Source organism: Chenopodium quinoa, unplaced genomic scaffold, assembly GCF_001683475.1.
Source record: "Chenopodium quinoa cultivar QQ74 unplaced genomic scaffold, ASM168347v1, whole genome shotgun sequence".
Classification (NCBI taxonomy): domain Eukaryota; kingdom Viridiplantae; phylum Streptophyta; class Magnoliopsida; order Caryophyllales; family Amaranthaceae; genus Chenopodium; species Chenopodium quinoa.
In genome coordinates, this window is record NW_018744662.1 from 3,434,036 (window position 1) to 3,452,570 (window position 18,535).

Consider the following 18,535-nt stretch of genomic DNA (forward strand, 5'->3'; position numbering starts at 1 on the left):
TAAATACTGCTCATTTTGAAAGTAGAATAGTAGATTACTAATCCAAAATTGTCATTCCACTCTAATAACTGTATTCCAAAAATTCTCAGCTTGTTCGAAGTAATTAAACATCAATGGTCAGTAAAAGAGTGATCTATAAACACTATGGAACTCATCCAAAACAAGCAACAGCCAATATTTGACAATGCTGCTGCAAAATTACATGTGAGCTACTCGAAGAACTAATGAAAAGCTTTTACTTCTTCGCCAAAGTGGCTAAGTAGATCCTCCAGAGACATTGGGGAGTGATCATTCTTATCTCTTACCCTAACAGTCACCTGTATACAACAGGATAAAAGACAACCCCAAAAGGTAGATAATATCAATTCCAGACAGATAAAATAACAGCGCATAACATATGTACAAATACTTGAACCACGCAATCCTCAATAAATCAGTAACATTTATCAGAAGGTAGAGATTATGGGGTGCAATTGTGGGAAACTGAGATTGAATATGAAGCCCAAAAGTTTATAAATATCGCCAAACGCAACTTAGAGATATACCAAAAAGTGGGAAAAAAAAAAATTAAATAAATAAAAAATTGAGCCTAAGACATACCACTCGGTTTTCGGCATCTTTCTCCCCAACTACCAGTATGTAGTTATACTGTGACATCTGAGCTTCTCGTACCTGCAGGGCCCAAACATTATAGGCACACATACACATCATATATATACATGAGCAAACAACACCATAAATATATATATATATATATATTGGAAGACAATCCATAGGAAAAACTGTGTACCTTTTTATTGATGGTTTTATCACTTGTATCTACATCAACATGGTATCCAGCCTGGTGGATGTGATCGCGCACCTAAAACATGTTAAGTCGCTATTTAGAAAATAACCATACACACTTCAAGCACTAAGTAGACTGAACTAAATATTTAGATTCAAGGCTGCAGGGTATTCCTAACAATGCATAGATATAAGTGATGATGTCAAACAATCCAAATAAGCATCTAAATATTACACAGCGGTGACCTCCAATACCTCATGGGCATAAGCTGAAGATTTTTCTGAGACAGTGCATACAATCGCTTGTCGTGGACTTAGCCAAAAAGGCCATTTACCCTTAAAGTGCTCCAGAAGAATTGCAAACATACGTTCCACAGAGCCAAGGATGGCTCTATGGATGATCACAGGTCGCTCCCTTTTAGCTTCATCTTCTGCTGAGTAGGACAAATTAAATCGCGATGGAAGTTGAAAATCCAACTGCAATTAGATTCATATTGTCAGAAGCCATGCCAAAAACCAGTCTTCTAAATTAATCTGGAAGCAAAGCACAACATACCTGCAAAGTTGCACACTGGAATTTCCTCTTTAAAGCATCAGAAACGCTGATATCTATCTTTGGTCCGTAAAATGCACCATCTCCTTCATTTAGCTGTACCATATGATTCAGGAACAATAATTTATTAATAGAAACATGAAGGCTCATGTTGTAATGTAATTAACAGAGAAAATGCAAGCCCTTCATTTCAAACCACAAAACACAGCACATTCTACCTTTACCATAATTCATCCTTCTCATGACAACAGGTATTCTATATTTTAAGTGGAACATAAGGTACAAGCATCACCACAAAAGCAGCTTCTCTCATGAAACCTTCTACACTAAACCAATCATACACATCAGATCTTTCATTCTACATCAGCCATCAGATGCTAGTATGATACCACGGTACATTGGTACAAGATCATACGGAATACAAATTTCATACAACCCTAATATCTGTTGATTTTCTTTATGGGTGGAGGATGGATGAGAGTATTTTGCACTGAGACATTCAATACACCAAAAGTTCAGGATATCCATTCCATCAAAAATAAGGGGGCAGTGATACCAGCATAAGTTGTAAATGCGATGGTTGTGACTTAGAAGAGGCGTGCAAGATTTAAATTTTTAGATAGCAAATATTTGTTGAAAGAAATTAGATGTAACTGAGCAAAAAGCAATGTTAACTCAGACACGAGTATGAGTAAATCTTCAAGCATAAGACATCTTAGGGTTGAAAATTTTAAGCATAGGGACAGGCCTAATCTTGGACACGGATGCAAAGAGTTCTTGTTTATATGAGGCGTTTTGTACTTTACAAACAACAAACATACACACATTTCAAATTACTTATTTCTTAATTTAACGTATTTGCTAATGTAAATCTCACGCACATTTCAAATTACTTATTTCTTAATTTTACATATTTGCTAATGTAAGTCTCACGCACATTTAAAAGTGTTGCATAATTATCTCTTCTTTTGCTCTGGTATATATTTATTTAACTATAATGTGTGTTTCAAGATAAACACAGTAGCTAATTATTAATTGAAGAGTTGGGTAAGGCCGTAAGATACCAAGTAACCATACACAGCTGCATGAGACAAAATGATGAGGTGAAGTAACATAAATAAATGCTTTGCTTGCAACATTGCTTGACAAAGTGTATTAAAGCCAAGCCAAATTAGGAATATGACTAATTACAACTCCACTCCAAGATAGCACAGTACAAACATACCATAGAAGAAATCAGTCAATGAGCTGGAAAATGCCACTTACATGGTTACAAATTAAAAGAAAAAAATAAGGGACCAAAATTTCTTCAAGTTTTGCAACATTTACCACTCAAAGACGTTTCACAAATATACCATTTCCCTTTCAGGAAACTTATATCTTTGCTCACAATACAATTATCCAATATAGCAACACTGATGTTTCCTACATTCCTTAACCACCTTGGATTTTGTGGAAGATTTAAATGACTTTTTTGGTCCTTTTATGTTGCAATATTTTGGGCATCATTTCAAAATGGATCAATTTTTTCAATTCATTTAAATCTTTATCATTCTCAGCTACAAAGCAATTGTTCTAATCTGGGAAAACAAACTCTAATTTGTAAACTTCATTGGTTATAAATCTTGTGATCAGTTCTGAAAGACTGTTGCCAGAAATATGGTCATTTCTGGCACCAGGGCAGGTCAAGCGTTTTTAAGGAAATTCTCTATATCTTTCTTTGATCTGCATTTCTCAATCTTCCTGTCATAGAAATTCAATTTTGATCTTTTCATCATATCTTCCTCTCCAATGTGGGAGTTTCAGCAATCTCTTCACTTTGACAGGCATATATTTCTGTACAACATTTCTACTAGTTTTTCATCCTCTTATTTTATTTTGAGCTTAATTAGGTATCCCCAGTTCCCCACTCCTCATTAGTCAAGTGAAGTCCTGCTCCCTATCTGGTTTCTGTAAAGGCTAATTATAGAAGTGCTAAATTAATCTAATAACATCTAATAACTAAAAGAAATTCTCCACAGCAGCCCAAAAAAAAAAAAAAAGAAAGGGTATCCTCATTGGTAGCTCCATGTTATTTCTTTTTCACTAACTGTCACATTCGTAGGGGTTTTTATGATTACATGAGTATGAGACCTATTACCATATCTCATTCATGGAATTAACGGTGTGTTTGGAACTTTGGATAGAGAAAGAGGAAGGAAAAGAAAGGAGGGAAGGGAAGAATGATTAGGTTTCCTTCCAAATCTCTCCATTGTTGGAGAGATCAATTTGGTACAATTTAATCATTCCACCCCCCCCCCCCCCTCTCTACAATTCCTTCCCTTCCTCATTAGGTATCCAAATGAAGGATAATATATCCCTCCATTTCCCATCCCTTATTTTCCATCCATTTTCTTTAACCAAACAAAGTGTAAAACTCAGCCATTGCATTACAAATATGCCATTATTGTAACAGATTCGTGATTTTGGACTTGACATCCCACGAAGACTTGTTACATAATGCTGCATCTTTTACGCCATATCATTTGCTATATAATGGTGACTCACCAGTCACCACATAGAATGCATTTTATACCCATTATACCTGATTTTAATTGAATTGACCAAAGATAATTTAGCAATTAGATAGAAAACATGATTCTTTCATTCACCAAAAAACTTTACACACCCATATTATGATAGATTTGGTAATATTAAAATAATTTTTATAAACTTAAGAAAATGTAAACAAATTTTAACAACATTAATATGATTTATTTGTAATAAAGACCGCGTCAGCTGTCAATTGTGACCATACTCTCGATTTTTTTCTATGGTCTCAATGCAAGAAATACTACAAGTTGGGTTGACACTATACAATGCAAAACAACTAGTTCTACAACAGATAACACAGATCCCATATTCCTTTCCTTTGAATTTGGGGGAGAGGGGATTAGGGGAAAAAAAGGGGAATAGCTGAGAAAAGATGAAAATTTACCTGCCATGGCTTGCCAAACTCATCCAAAGCTTCAGTAAGTGCAGCCTCCGCCTTATCCCATGTCTCCTTTTCTCCTAGGAAACTCTCTGGTCTCTATGTATTTTATAGGAGAAAAAAAAGAAGGAAAAACGTGAGAATTATATATTGCATTTAACTAAGTCAAGTAAAGGATACAAAGAAAATTAAATAAGCATCATATCGATCAACTTAAGGGGGTAACGGTTCTGGAACTTAGGTATGGGTTTAAAATACTTAAAACCCACACCAAGTATTTGGTTTAGGATTTTAAGAATTTTAAACCCATAGGTAGGGTTTAGTAAACTTTTTTTTTTTTTTTTTTTTTTTGGGGGTGGGGGGGGGGGGGGGGGTTGGGTTTGGCTCATTCCTATATTTTTAGGTATCAAACGTATTGTATAAAAAAATCAAGTTCCAAACCCATACCATTATGGTTTCACTTTTGAATCCAATCCCATACCACTTTGCAAACCAAACACCCCCTAAATAATTTTCATAGTCTAAGTAAACATGTACATCATATAGTACAATGTAACATTAATATATTCTAGAATTCAACAAAGATGGAGAGTTCAAATGTTGTGCATTCTTCAAGCTCTCTAATAGACTAAATAACACTTGGTAATCTCATGCACTCGAAGTATAACAAGGGGGTGTTTGGTTCGCATAATGGTATGAATTTGGAATGATAAATGAGACTAGGATAGTCTTGAGTTAAAACTTGATTCGTTATAGTATGTGTTTGCACTTTGCAGTGTTTAAGAATAAATGGTTCTCTTTCATTTTATACTTAAAAGATTTGGTATGAGTCAAATCAACCAGGTTTCTAAACCCCATGACTTGTGGGTTTGAGATATGGGTTCAAAATTCTTAAGCTAATAATAGGTATAGGTTTCGCTCAATATAAATCCATACCTCATACCAAAATTCAACAAATTAGACCAATCTAGAAGGCCGGCCTTTCTTGTTAGAATACCAGCAAGATATATGACAAAATTAGAGCTAGTAAAACCAAGACCACAAATTTTCCTCTCAATGACTACCAAAAGTGAGGTTTCCCAAACTAACATAAGCCCAAACATCCTATTGCATGAAATCATGAGAAGGTTTCACTACTTAAAAGTAAAAGAATAAGCATAAGGATAAAAACATATAAAAAGAAAATCATAGGAGTAAAGGAGCAAATCAATAAGTAATAAATAGGAAAATAGTAAATCAAGGGATAGTTATCATACTCCAAGTTCCATTTCCAGAATTCTCCAACTCTGATTAAAGGAAACAGTTATCATACTTCCACATCAAAACAGATTCTAAAGACTCTAACAGTGTGTTTGGATAAATAAAGGGGAAGGAAAAGAAGGGTAGAATTTATTATATACACCCAGGTGTACCGTACACCCGGGTTATTTGCTCACTTATTTTTGCTCATTTAATAAATGAGCAAAAAAAATTTGCTCATTTGTTAAATGAGCAAAAAATAATGAACAAATAACCCAAATGTACACTACAGGCTCTCAAAGAAGGGGAGGGAGGAGAAGAGGAGGGGAGGGAAGAATGGTGAGTTTTTTTCCAAATCTTTCCATTGTTTGGGGGATTAGTTTCCTACAATTTTATCCTTTCATTTCTCTCCCCTCCAATTATCTTCCTTCCTCATTTGTTATCCAAATGAAAGATACCCCATCTCTCCATTTCTCTTCCCTTCTTTTCCCTCCATTTCCTTCTATCCAAACACACCATAAATGTTAGCTAGATGGAGAAAAGTAGATCCTATAAGCACTTTAACATTTAGGTTCCCTTCTGTGTCTAGGACAGAATAATCAATTCTAGGAATCGAGGCAATGAAAACCTCAAAGCCACCCCTCTATGTCTAGCCACGCCTGTTAAAACATTATTCACAAGTCACAAATATAGCATCTAAAAAGGTTGTAGATGTGCTCCCTGTTATGTCTGGATTGAATTTCCTACACAAGATTAAAGGCTAAAATATGAAACTATGTCATGCTGATGAGATATGAAAGCCTTAAAGATGAAAAGGATGAAATGCTCCAACAATCATCACTACAAAGCTACTTCCCGAGTTTAGTCTTCAAGGGTATATATCTAGAATAAGTGTGTGATGTGAGCAACCCTCAAATTTCTCCATCTTTTATATAGGCAGTTGAATAATATCACATCATTTAAACTAACTTAAAAAACCTCCATCTATCATGTGATAAATTAGTTGTGGATATCAGCCACAAAAATTTCAAAAAAATAAACAAATCAATAGAGGGGGGGAAGGGCCTCCCCTTTGGTCCTATATCATTCACTAAATTCATTAACACTAGTAGGTAGGAAAAAAAATTTAGTGTCAATACTTGGAATTTTACATAATGATGTAGTGGGCGTGACTCACCACGCTTCATCCCCCCTAGTTGTTTTTATTGTTTTGTTTTTGAAGCCTAACCCCTCGAGAGCACCCAAAAAAAAAAAAAAAAAAAAAAGGAACAGAAACACTATATAATCTCTCCCTCATGATGCCAAATATGTTCTGCCTTATAGCTTCATCAAACTTTAAATAGGATGTGATAAGCTATCCCACAGTCAAACCTTCTTTTGTACCATATCTCTTGTTAACCACAAAGGGCAACAATATAGCATTAATTATTCCCCTTAATGAATGCATCAAGATTCAGATAGTAAATACAAAAAACATCACCAATCTTATAAGCATATGACACAAGGTACTGACAAAATCCTTCAATTAAATAGATTCCTCCAAACCATCCTTCACGTGATGCTAATGAATAATGATACATTCTCAACCATTGTGAAAACCACCTTTACACTTCAATAATTCATCCTCGGTATGATCTCGCCACCTAGTTTATACAAGTGCTACACAAGCACCATTTAATATATACCTCGCACAAGAAAAATGTGTTGTTTCTACAGATACGAAAAAGGGTAATCTCAGGTAATTTTTTAGAAAAATATCAGCAGGTAGCAGATGTTTTCTATGGAATATGGAGATTAAAAAAGACCTAAAACAATTCAACACAGCTGAAAGTTCACAAACTTGCAGCCAAGTGTTCAACAGGTCACAAGAAGAAACAGAAGAATGTATCAAAATGCACCTTCTTTGTAACAGGATACATTAATTGAGAATGGAACTTATAAAAATTTTACACAGCAAACAGGGATAATGGCATCAGAGTTTATCTACACAGAAACACTCGGTATTTATTTAACTTAGACGGTAAAATCATCTTGAGGCTTCCAACAAGTAGAATCAATTATATACACAAAAGCCTATATATACTTTAAGGTCTCGGACAAACCCAGCAGATCAAAAGGATCAGCATCAGCAACCAATAAATATCAGATAATCATGGTAATCGGTTTGCTCCTGAAGTTCAAAACTATCCTATCTTTCAGATTAACAAGCGTTTTCACAACATCACTTTCCATCTATTTACTCAAAATCAACACACCTTACACAGCTAATTTAGAATAAGTCAAACAAATATTAAGGCAAAATTGCTCCCCACAACTGAAACCCCAACCCCTACCTCCTCTTTATCTTCCAGGATCTGGCAAATTAACAAAAGGTCTATGTAACGACGTAAAGCTGAGAAATGACCGGATATCACATAAAAACAAAAATCAAGAGAATTGAAACATAAATTCATTTTACAAACATTGTTACATATATACTAATGCTGACTACAGGAATTACTAAAAAGAAAATGAGAATATTATCATACGGTTGAAAGTTTTAGCTCGAAGGTAAACCCAAATTTTCCATACACATAGTTAATAAAATCCAGTGCAGCCCTGACTTCATCCTTCACCTGAACGTATGCAAACCCAAGTTATTATTTGGCACATGCAAACGTAACAGAATTCAATTTACAACCATCAGCAGATCCAGCTTACTTGGCCTTCCCTGCAGAAGATATGAGCATCATCCTGAAACAGTTGGGAGCTTAATATTAGGACCAGATCAATTAAACCACATGAATTGCAAAAGATTCAGGGATCAAAAAAATGGCAACATGAAAGCTTTGCGAAACCATCACCGCATCACACTTGGCAACTTGCGAAAAAGAATTGTTATACCCTATAATATACAACTATAGAGTTAAGTGATGAAACCAATGCTCACAATTCATTGGATCACATCTAGACATCATATACAATTCACTGGTTAACATTTTGGGAGCTCCAGGCCTCCAGCTTTTTATTTCCACATTATTCTTGGTTAAAATTATTTTTTTGGCTTAACCCCCTTCATCAGAGAGATCTTCCAATAAGGAACTAAAATTACTTCACCCCAACACGACAAAGTTGCAGAATATCATTCATTATACAGTATCTTACCTGCTGGAATCTCCTAACACGAGTCAATCCAGTGAGGGCACCACTAGCCTCATTCCTGTGAAGCACCCCAAAATCAGCAAAGCGGAGAGGGAGTTCTGCATATGGTCAAAATTGTTCGGTGGAACTTTGAATCAGAAGTTGCAAGATGTTACTATGACCAGAGCCGAAATTAAATTGTAAGAAGCAGGAAGTTCTAAATTCATATCACCAAGGAATAGATTATGCAATATAAAATTATAATAAAATGCAATATATTTCTCACAATTAGTTCTTAAAATGGCCAATTTTTTTTGATGATTGACTATAAAAATATGTTGCATTTTTCCAAGCAGATAGTCTAAGCTCCTAAAGACAAATTTCACATAAGTAAAGTCCAATATTCAAGATAGAGTTCAACTAATTTTAAGGCACGCACAAAATAAGATTAAATCCAACCATCTCTATAGCATACCAACAGTGATATGTCAAGTGAATACCTCTGTATGAACGTACTCTATGCTCGAACATCAAACAATGACCGGGACAGTTCATTGGCTTAAGCCCGAACTCCTGTTTCTCAATCTGCAAGAGCAAGAATTCAGCCAAAACATCAATAGAAAAATCCACTATAACTTATTTGTATATGATGAATACAAATTTCAAAAACCCAAATAATAACCTGTGGAACTTTCTCTTTTTCTTTTATATTAGCCAAAGCATTGAGAAGAGAAAACAAGCAAGATTTAAATGAACCAAGGAACTATACAATTTCAGTCTGATGTCAGGGAGAAATCAGTTAAAGCAAAAAAATTATAAAAGGAAGCCAATCACCAATTTTCCATATATTTTATTTAAACTTTAAAGTCTAAGGACCATGTGCTCTGAGGAATTCATGTGCATATACAGCGTATGAAGAGCAAGCGCCAGTTTCACAAGTTAAGTATTTAATCACTATATTTAGGTCACAACTTCACAAATTACTAACATAAAAAGTTGAAATATAAGATTTTTGTGCCAAGGGCTTCCACTATTCCTTCAATTTGTTGATACAGGAACTACAGTTTAAAAAAAATCTCTCTCACATTGGAACAATACAACCTTAATGAATTGATAGCCATATGGCTTCTCTGATACACTTAATAGAGTTTCCTCATTCTAACATGAATAGTGGGCAAACTCCCTAAGCCATCATCACCTCGAGGATAATGTAACGAATGCCTTGAGCAACAACCACAAGGGCTTGATCACATACACAAGAAGGGGAAGAAAAGGACAGAAGGAGCAGCTATTAGGGGATGAAAAAGTGGAGCAGCAGCACGTAGCGGACTAGCAACCAAATCAGTGAGCTGTGAATGGCTGTGAAGGGTTAGCAGCCTGTCACAATGTGACAGTTGCAGCTTTCCCCTGCTTTTGTCTTTATCTTCTTTTGGCTGATTATGTATATATAAAAAAAAGGAGGTAGGAACTTGCTTAGGTAGCTGAAGTATTGTAGTCATTTGAGAGTATAGACTTATGTCCTCACGACACTAGAGAGAGTGGTGGCCTCAAGCCTCCTTGTATGTAAGTTTTGCTCTTTATAAATGAATGAAATAGCAGCCTACTTGCCTCAATCAATCTTTTAATTGATTTCTTGAATACTCTAGTTGTTAAAGTAATCTAGTTCGTTACAGATAACAAAAAAACATAATGCCACGATGTGAAGAACTGCTCACCTCAAGCACAAACATATTCTCCTTGTAATTTGCAGCATGCCCAGATGTTTCCCAGAGTTGCATGTTGTAGATATTCGGACTGATTACCTAATATCAGGATGGCATCATTAAGCCCAATCATTAACATATATTCACAAGTCATGAGCATGAAACTAAGTTAATATCAACCTCCTCGTAGCCTCTATTCCTATATTCACTTCTAATAAAATCCATCAATTTATTGTATATCCGAGCACCAAGTGGAAGAAAAAACCAGCTTCCTGGGCTGAAATTTAGAAGAGGTAAAGTAGAATCATTAAAGACTTCACAAAATATCACAACTTGCTGTCATGAATATTCATAGCCACATACCTGAGAGGGTGACAAAAGAAAAGCTCCTGTTTTACACCCAATATCCTGTGATCATATTTTTTAGCTTCCTCCAGCTGCCTTAAATATTCCTGATGAGGAAAATATTTTAAAATTATTATAGTAATACACACCAGCTCAAGTATAACCACCCTACCTAACATCTAAAAGTCATAAACTAGCTAAACTTTCAGTGAATATTGTACCATTTGCTCCACCAAAGACAACAACAACAAAAACAAAGCCTTAGTCCTTAGAAGTATTAGGGTTGGCTAATACGAACCATCATAAGGAACCATCGACAAAGAAAAAGCAAAAAAAACAAAAGGTACTTCAGAAATTAAAGTTCGTACTCTCTGAATCATAGAAAAGTTACTAATAGCGTAGATCTGCAAGAACTTTCATATAAGAATAGAGCAGCAATCCAGAAAAAATGTACTGCATAATAATTCCACATCTTCAAAATACCACCATACAAATCCACAGGCACAAAAAAGGATATAGACATGCAAAGGAATCTATCACATTTAATAAGTACCTTTAAACGCTTTGAATCAGGATAAGAAATTCCATAGACCCTTTGCAAGCTTTCCCGGTTTTTGTCACCCCTCCAATAAGCAGATGAAGCCTGATCAAAGAGAGATTTTTAAGAAAATAGAAATACCAACTGAAACAATTTATAGAGCAAAACCTAATTTAGCATCACCTTTAAGCAACTAAGAGCTTTAGCAAAGGATGTATTGGGTATATGGGGCCCACGACAAAGATCAACCAAAGGACCACATCTGTAGACTGTTATAGTTTTGTCTTCAGGTAGATCATTGATAATTTCAACCTAAAACCACACACAAACAAACCACAAGCATGAAATAAAGAGCGAGTAGAAATGGTTAACAAGTGATCACGAGACCTCTCAAGTCTCAACAAACAAGCCCAACCCTATCACCCCCCCCCCTCCAAATATACAAATAAAATAATCCCCAGCTTGCCTTAAATTGGTTATCAGAAAATATCTCAAGTGCTTGTTGTCTTGTCACTTCGATTCGCTCAAATGGTTGTTTCTCCTGCAAATTAAGGAAATCGGGAAGAAAAAAAATCAAACAGAAACCACGAAAAGCAAAGCACTACTAATATATATATCCATGCCTAAAACAGATAGTAAGTGCATAAAGGGAACAAATTACACTAAAGAGTAATGACAAACAGCAATATTCTATATCTTGATGAGCAACGAAATAAAAATTAAATAAAAAAAAATGAGAAAAAAAAAAGAGCCAAGCAAGACAACCACCTAGTTTAAATTCCTCAGGCAATGTTTCAGACTATTTGGATAGTCTCCAATCCTTTGGAGATTCCACTTTTTGCTAAGGTAATGAATAGTGGTGAAGTCAAAAAATTGGTTTTCCTTTTCCTTTCCCACACCACTTGCACCTCTACAATTATCGCTCCTCAAAATCTTCAATCGTCTCACTCTTAAAATACAAACCTTTGAATGATTCAACTAGAAGATTAAGAAGGCTAAGATAAAAATAAAAAATAAAAAGTAAGAAGGCTGAGATCTGAGAACTACCACCTAAAAGCCATTTTAAATTTTTCAACTTGTTTCATTCATAATTTTTAACCCACACCACTTTGCACCTCTGCAATTGGTTCCCCTCAAAATCTTCAATGGGTTTTGGCTCACTCTAAAGAAACAAGCCTTTGAATGATTCAAAGGGGAAGAGTTAGGAGACTGAGAACTACCAACCAAAATTCTTTTTAAAATCTTTAACATGTTCCATCCAAATTTTTTTTCCTGCCAATCTATCAAGGATCAACAAAAGAATTGTGAGTAGAAGGATATTCAGTTTTAACTAATTACTTATAACCTTTTGTGCTCTAAATTCTTTTTTAGTTTTTGCTCTTTTACCTTGTTGGTTTTCACTCTAGTTCTTTATTCATAGTAGTGTTCCAACACTTTCCCAATAGTATTAACTGAATCATCTCATCATTGACCCTTGAGATTTACATTTAATCATGGCGGCAACCAATTGAATTTACTAAAAGGAAAATTTTGCAGATTTTTGTTTGTGTAGGGGTGAGAGGCTGCAAGTTAGCAAGCGAAGAAATAGAAAGCTATAAAAAAAATTATAAAAAAAATTAAAAAAAATAAAAACTCAACCATCTATAACTAACTATAGACACATGAAAGTGCAAAGTTTAATCCACTAGACTCCAGTTCCTTTTAGGATCCTTACCTAAATCGTAAAAGTCAATCCCAGATCAAGAATATAGAAAGAAAATGGTAGCAAAACATTAATGGGAAATAATAAATCACACATAAACTAAATTGATTTTACAAAGCGATCATCCATGAGTCAGATTATTGCAATTAAATATTGCATCTGTAATCAACAACAAAGTAATAAGGTAGTAAGGCTTCATCAACACAAAGTTAAGGCTTCAACAACTAAAAGATGTTGTCTTAAAAATACCAACAAACAATCAGAAAGTAGCTTGTTAATAGAAATACTATACCGCAACAGCTTTTGCTGCCACTGCCTCAATTTGTTTGAAGTGATCCTCATTCAAGCTCATTTCTCCATAAAATGCATCATAAAAAAAACCCTGTCCAAACATGAAAGTATTAAAAGGGTGGCAAACTGATTAAAAAAAAAAAAGCTTATAGAGATGTAGATATTACTTCCACTTATGTATTTAATATTTCAGTTGAGCTCTCAATAATCATAACCCCCAGCACTTCCCCCATCAATCAATCAATTACATACTTACACTATGATAGGCTAATCTATCCTCTAATACCAACAGCAAGAATAACATTTCTACACAGTGAAATATGAATTTTGTGTCTTGATGAGCTTCATATTATAAACAACACTCTGTGTAATACATATCTAATAAATTATATATCCCTGAATCCTGACTGTCCTTACAAGAGCAGCATGATCCTAAACAAACAGAGGTTTTGCAAAAGACTCAATCAGGACCAAGAAACAGGACCAAAACACTCAATGTGGCTTACAAAGTCTAAGATCAAAGATGACAGAAGTTACCGACTTAGAGTAGGTTTATTGGTATGTTAGAGCCAAAAAATATAAGAGCAATATTTATAGCTAGATGTAAGGGCACTCCCCACTTACCTTGTACTTAAGTTATGTTACCGCACAATGGGCTAAATTGCTTGTTGAAATGCCTTGCGTATTAGACCTTAAGCAAGACAGAGTACAGGGATACAAAGTGGCATTCACATCATAAGGAAAACAATGGCCAGGCACCTTGGCACTTGTAATATCTTTCCAAATTTCTATAAAAATAGAAGATGCCTCTATGTGGGGGAGTTGATTTACGTAACCTTCACTTCCATTTTGACTGTCCGTCAACTATCCGTCAGCATTGAAGTTTCTTAGACATTTCATATTTCGACCAGCGCATCAAACTTTAAGTTAGTCACATGCACCTTTGCTTTTAATGTTGTATTTACGTTTTTAAATGTCACATTCTCATCCAGGTTCCTTATTAATGTACCACCTTCTCACGCATTACAACCAAAACCCTAAAGTTGCAGACTTTATTCACAGCAAACACTTTTGTCACCAATAACAAAAGTGATTCATCTAACTAAAAGAGAGCTATAACAAAAAATCTTTGAGCTAATAAATGGATAAGAATATCAAGCTCACTTTACAATGCTATATGTGGAGAGAGAAGTTATCCTTAATTTTTTAGCAAGGCTTGATTATGGCTTTATTTCCCAAAAGTACATCACATTATCATAGAACCATAAGAGCACAACAACTTACATAGAACCATAAGCAATACTTGCTCCATTTAATCTAACCTATACTTAACTCTACATCACTTGCCACTTTCAAATATCAATGGTAGAAGCTTAAACTCACCTCGCCACGAGTAGTACACGGTCCAATACAAAGCTTGCATCCATACTCCGTCTCTAGAGCCTAACAAAACCCAAACATATCACAACAAAATCAAAACATCAACTAATCAATAATTCACAAACGAACACCGAAAAATTTAGGAAAAACTCAGAATTAATGAGAAAAAAGAAAGATTGAATTGTACCTGACCGAGAATATGAGCACTAGAATGCCAAAAGGTATCTCTACCTTCATCACTATCAAAATTATAGAGCTTCAAATCAGAATCCGCTTCAAAAGGCCTATTCATATCCCAAAGTTGACCATTAACCCTAGAAATCAACGAATTGGAAGCCAAACTCTTGGAAATCTGGGCCGCAATGTCGAATGGAGTAGTTTTCAGTTTTTCGCCTTCCTTGACATTTCCATCGGGCAATGTAATCCTTCAGTCAACAAAAATGAGTCAAAATCGGTCAAAGGAGAGAGAAAGAGAAGCAAAAGAAGAGAGAGAGAATGAGAGAGAACTTGATTGGTTCGCCGGAAATGGAGAGACGTTTGAGATCTTGCTGAGCTTTAATGGTTTCGAAGTGAGCGATTCGTTTAGGGATGACTTCTGCGAGGTAAGCGTCGTCTCGAGGGTGAGATGCGGGGGTTGCCTTGGGAGCTTTGTCGCCGCCTGCCATGGAAGCTTAAGCTCTGCGGATATGGCGGCTGAGAGAGGAGAGGAGAGAGAATTTGCAGAGAATGAATTGGGGGTTTTGGGAAAGGAAAGGGTTTCATAGGTGTGTTAAATTCTTATGCAGTGTTTGTTTCATTTGATTAAAGGAATGGAAAGTAACTTGGGGGGTGTTAAATTTTGTATTTATATTTAAAAGGAGGAATAAAGAATAATATGCGGGGATAGCTCAGTTGGGAGAGCGTCAGACTGAAGATCTGAAGGTCGCGTGTTCGATCCACGCTCACCGCATTTTTAATTCTTTAAGGTGTTTTAGAGTTGTTTGGTAAAATTAGCTTATTATTTGTAGTTGTTTGTTAGTTGAACTTATGAAATGACAATTTAGGACATTGATGATTTTATTTTTTTTGTACTTGACTAGGATAAGATCGAAATTGGGAGGGCAAGAATGTGAATTAGAGTAACTTTTAGGATGAAATTGTCTTTTAACATTCATTACTCAATAAGCTAATCTTAAAAGCTCTATTTTGTAGCTTTTTACAAACTAGCTTATTTGTCTTAATAAGCTCATTTAAAAAGCTCTTTTACCAAACAATCAAATTAGATGATTTATGTAGTCAAACCTCTAACTTAGTCAAATAAGCTCATTTTTTGTCAAAACTTTAATTACCAAACATGGTCATTGTCTTAAAAATAAACATATTTTAAATGTTAATTAATACTACCGCTGTTTTTTTTTAAATTGACACATTTTGACTTTAGCACTAATCATACATTCCCTTTTAACCTTGTTTTGTGCTTTGAGCAAGTTTAGCATCAAGTCTTAAGACTTGAGGTGACATCATCATCTTGACTCTTAAGATCAAACTTATGTTTAAGACTTTCCCTATTTTCTTTTTAAATCTCAAGCAAGTCTCAAGTTGAGTCTTGAGTCTTGATATTTCAAGACTTAACTTAAGACTTGAGATTGGGACCCTCAACTTAAGACTTGATATTGGGACCCATCTCAATTTTATATTTGTTGACTTTTTTTTAAACACTTTTCTACATACAATACGTCATATTGAGTCTTAGGACTAAAGTGATAAATTTGGGCAAGTCTTGGGCCCTGTTTTCATCAGATTATTTCCAGTCTAGCTCTAATAAATTTAGTTCAGTTCAATTTAGTTTAGTTCAGTTCAATTCAACTCTAATAAGTTCATTTCAACTCAGTTCAGTCAATGATAACAGGCCCTTAGTGAGTATTAACAAGAATTTGATGATATTATTTTCAATGGGAACCACAAAAAAATGATGTCACATCCAAGTCTTAAGACTTGGCGCTAAATTACTTATATATAATGAAAAATATAGTAATGTGGAATCTTGTTATATTCGTCACGATATAAATTTTCAAAATATCAAAATTTTATAATTTTTGCTTATCAATAATCAAATATATAAATGGTTAAACTTATACATTGACAAACGTAATTAAAGAAACGTGTTAACTAAAAAGAAAGTAACTTTAAAACTAAATTTAATTGATATTTTAAAACGTCTATGACCATTAGAAAAATTAGGTTTGTCTTACCGCGCGTGTAGTTTGTTCAAGTTATATTGGAACTTAATTGATAGATGAACGATTATATTAAAGTAATGGTTATGATATATTGGTATTCAAGGATGTGTAAAGTGTACCATTATTTATTAATGATGTAAGACATGAACTTTCCAGGAAATTTCTATGAAAATTATTATTTGTCCTTTGAAGATAAAACAAAGTTAACTCCAAGTTTGCATTTAAATTAGTCACTTGGACAATTAAGAAATTTACAATAGATGACCTTACTACTTTGTATACTCCATCCCAAATATAAATGAATCAATTACCGGTTCTATATTATTCCACAATTCGTTCTTTTTGGTTGGATGTAAAAGGTTTTCAATGGAAAATGAGTTTCCATGAAAAACCTTTTCCATTAGAAAATGTAATTTCCTACACATTTTCCCTTGTTTGGTTATATGTAAAACAATTTTTCAATTTAAACAAAATAAAACTAATATTAAGTGAGGCAATTTATCAAACACTTTGTGGGCATGATAAAAACATGTAAATATATGAATAAAAATAAAATTTGCAGCAAGTAGATTGCATCTAATAACAAATTCCCAATTTATAATCATCTTTAGAAAATTTAATCACATCAAAAAAAATTATTTCGAATTAACGCATTTAATAGTTTTTGTGCAAAAATACCCAAAAATAATCAAAATATGGGCAAAAAATACAACATAATCAGATTTTAAACCAAATTAAACCCTAGAGTAATAATCAAGTCAAGAGGAGAGAGAGAGAGAGAGAGAGAGAGAGAGAGAGAGAGAGAGAGAGAGAGAGAGAGAGAGAGAGAGAGAGAGAGAGAGAGAGAGAGAGAGAGAGAGAGAGAGAGAGAGAGAGAGAGAGAGAGAGAGAGAGAATTGCCAAGTTAAGAGATCGAGTGAGAAGATCTACTTGAGTTTGCAGTTAAAGAAGAAGGGGAAAGATAGAAGGAGAGTGGAAAACATGGCTTCCCTTCTAATTTGGGGGAAAACTATTTCTTGTTTAAAGGAAAATAGTTTTCAGCCCAAAATTTTCTTTTCATATTTAGTCCAAACCAAACAATGTAAAATAAGGAAAACTATTTTCCTGGAAAAGGTTTTCAACCCAACCAAACAGGGCCTTAATGTAAAAGTCAAATTGACACGTGTATTTGCCAAGATATAACTCTGACCATTTAATTTTAATAAGATAAAATTATGCGCCTACACAACACTCCTTAAATCATTTTTCCTAATTCTAATTAAAACAAAAATAAAAAAGAATTGTGAATTATACGTTTTGATGGAAGCTTCCTCAGATATAGTCAAACCCCAAAAATGCAGTTTTGGAAGTACCAATGATTCCAAGAATAGTGAATTTCAACCAATGATAATTTTACTTGCTTTCAATATTTCTCTAATCATAAGTTATCAAGTATACATTGTCTGGTAACCAATAGCATCATCAGATAGATTCATCACGTTGTCATGCATGTAAACCATGTTTTTTTTAATTATCTACTGTCAATGTGTTATAATCATGTCCTGTACAAATACTTAATAAGTTAATAGTATCATAAATTATCCTAAATCTAAGATAAGAATATACGTACCATATATTCTCTATCTCATACAATCATACATTAATGGTTCGCCTCTATAAAAATAGAAGGGAGAACACTCTTACTAGTA

General features: G+C 34.3%; 1 protein-coding gene and 1 non-coding gene across 2 annotated transcripts; one reads left to right on the forward strand and one right to left on the reverse strand.

The window, feature by feature from the left end:
• LOC110702098 (threonine--tRNA ligase, mitochondrial 1-like) lies at positions 1–15,388 on the reverse strand. Its single transcript, XM_021879752.1, has 20 exons — positions 15,136–15,388; positions 14,816–15,053; positions 14,632–14,691; positions 13,250–13,339; positions 11,722–11,796; positions 11,439–11,567; positions 11,271–11,360; positions 10,736–10,824; positions 10,553–10,649; positions 10,385–10,471; positions 9,170–9,254; positions 8,694–8,788; positions 8,250–8,282; positions 8,078–8,164; positions 4,317–4,409; positions 1,343–1,435; positions 1,042–1,263; positions 791–862; positions 601–672; positions 1–317 (listed from the first exon to the last, which is right to left on the reverse strand). The coding sequence occupies exons 1-20, from the start codon at positions 15,291–15,293 to the stop codon at positions 222–224; spliced, it is 2,061 nt and encodes a 686-aa protein (XP_021735444.1). The 5' UTR covers positions 15,294–15,388; the 3' UTR covers positions 1–221.
• Positions 15,389–15,504: 116 nt separating this feature from the next.
• TRNAF-GAA lies at positions 15,505–15,577 on the forward strand. The gene has a single exon. It is a non-coding gene; the product is annotated as a tRNA-Phe (tRNA).
• The last annotated feature ends 2,958 nt before the right edge of the window (positions 15,578–18,535 follow it).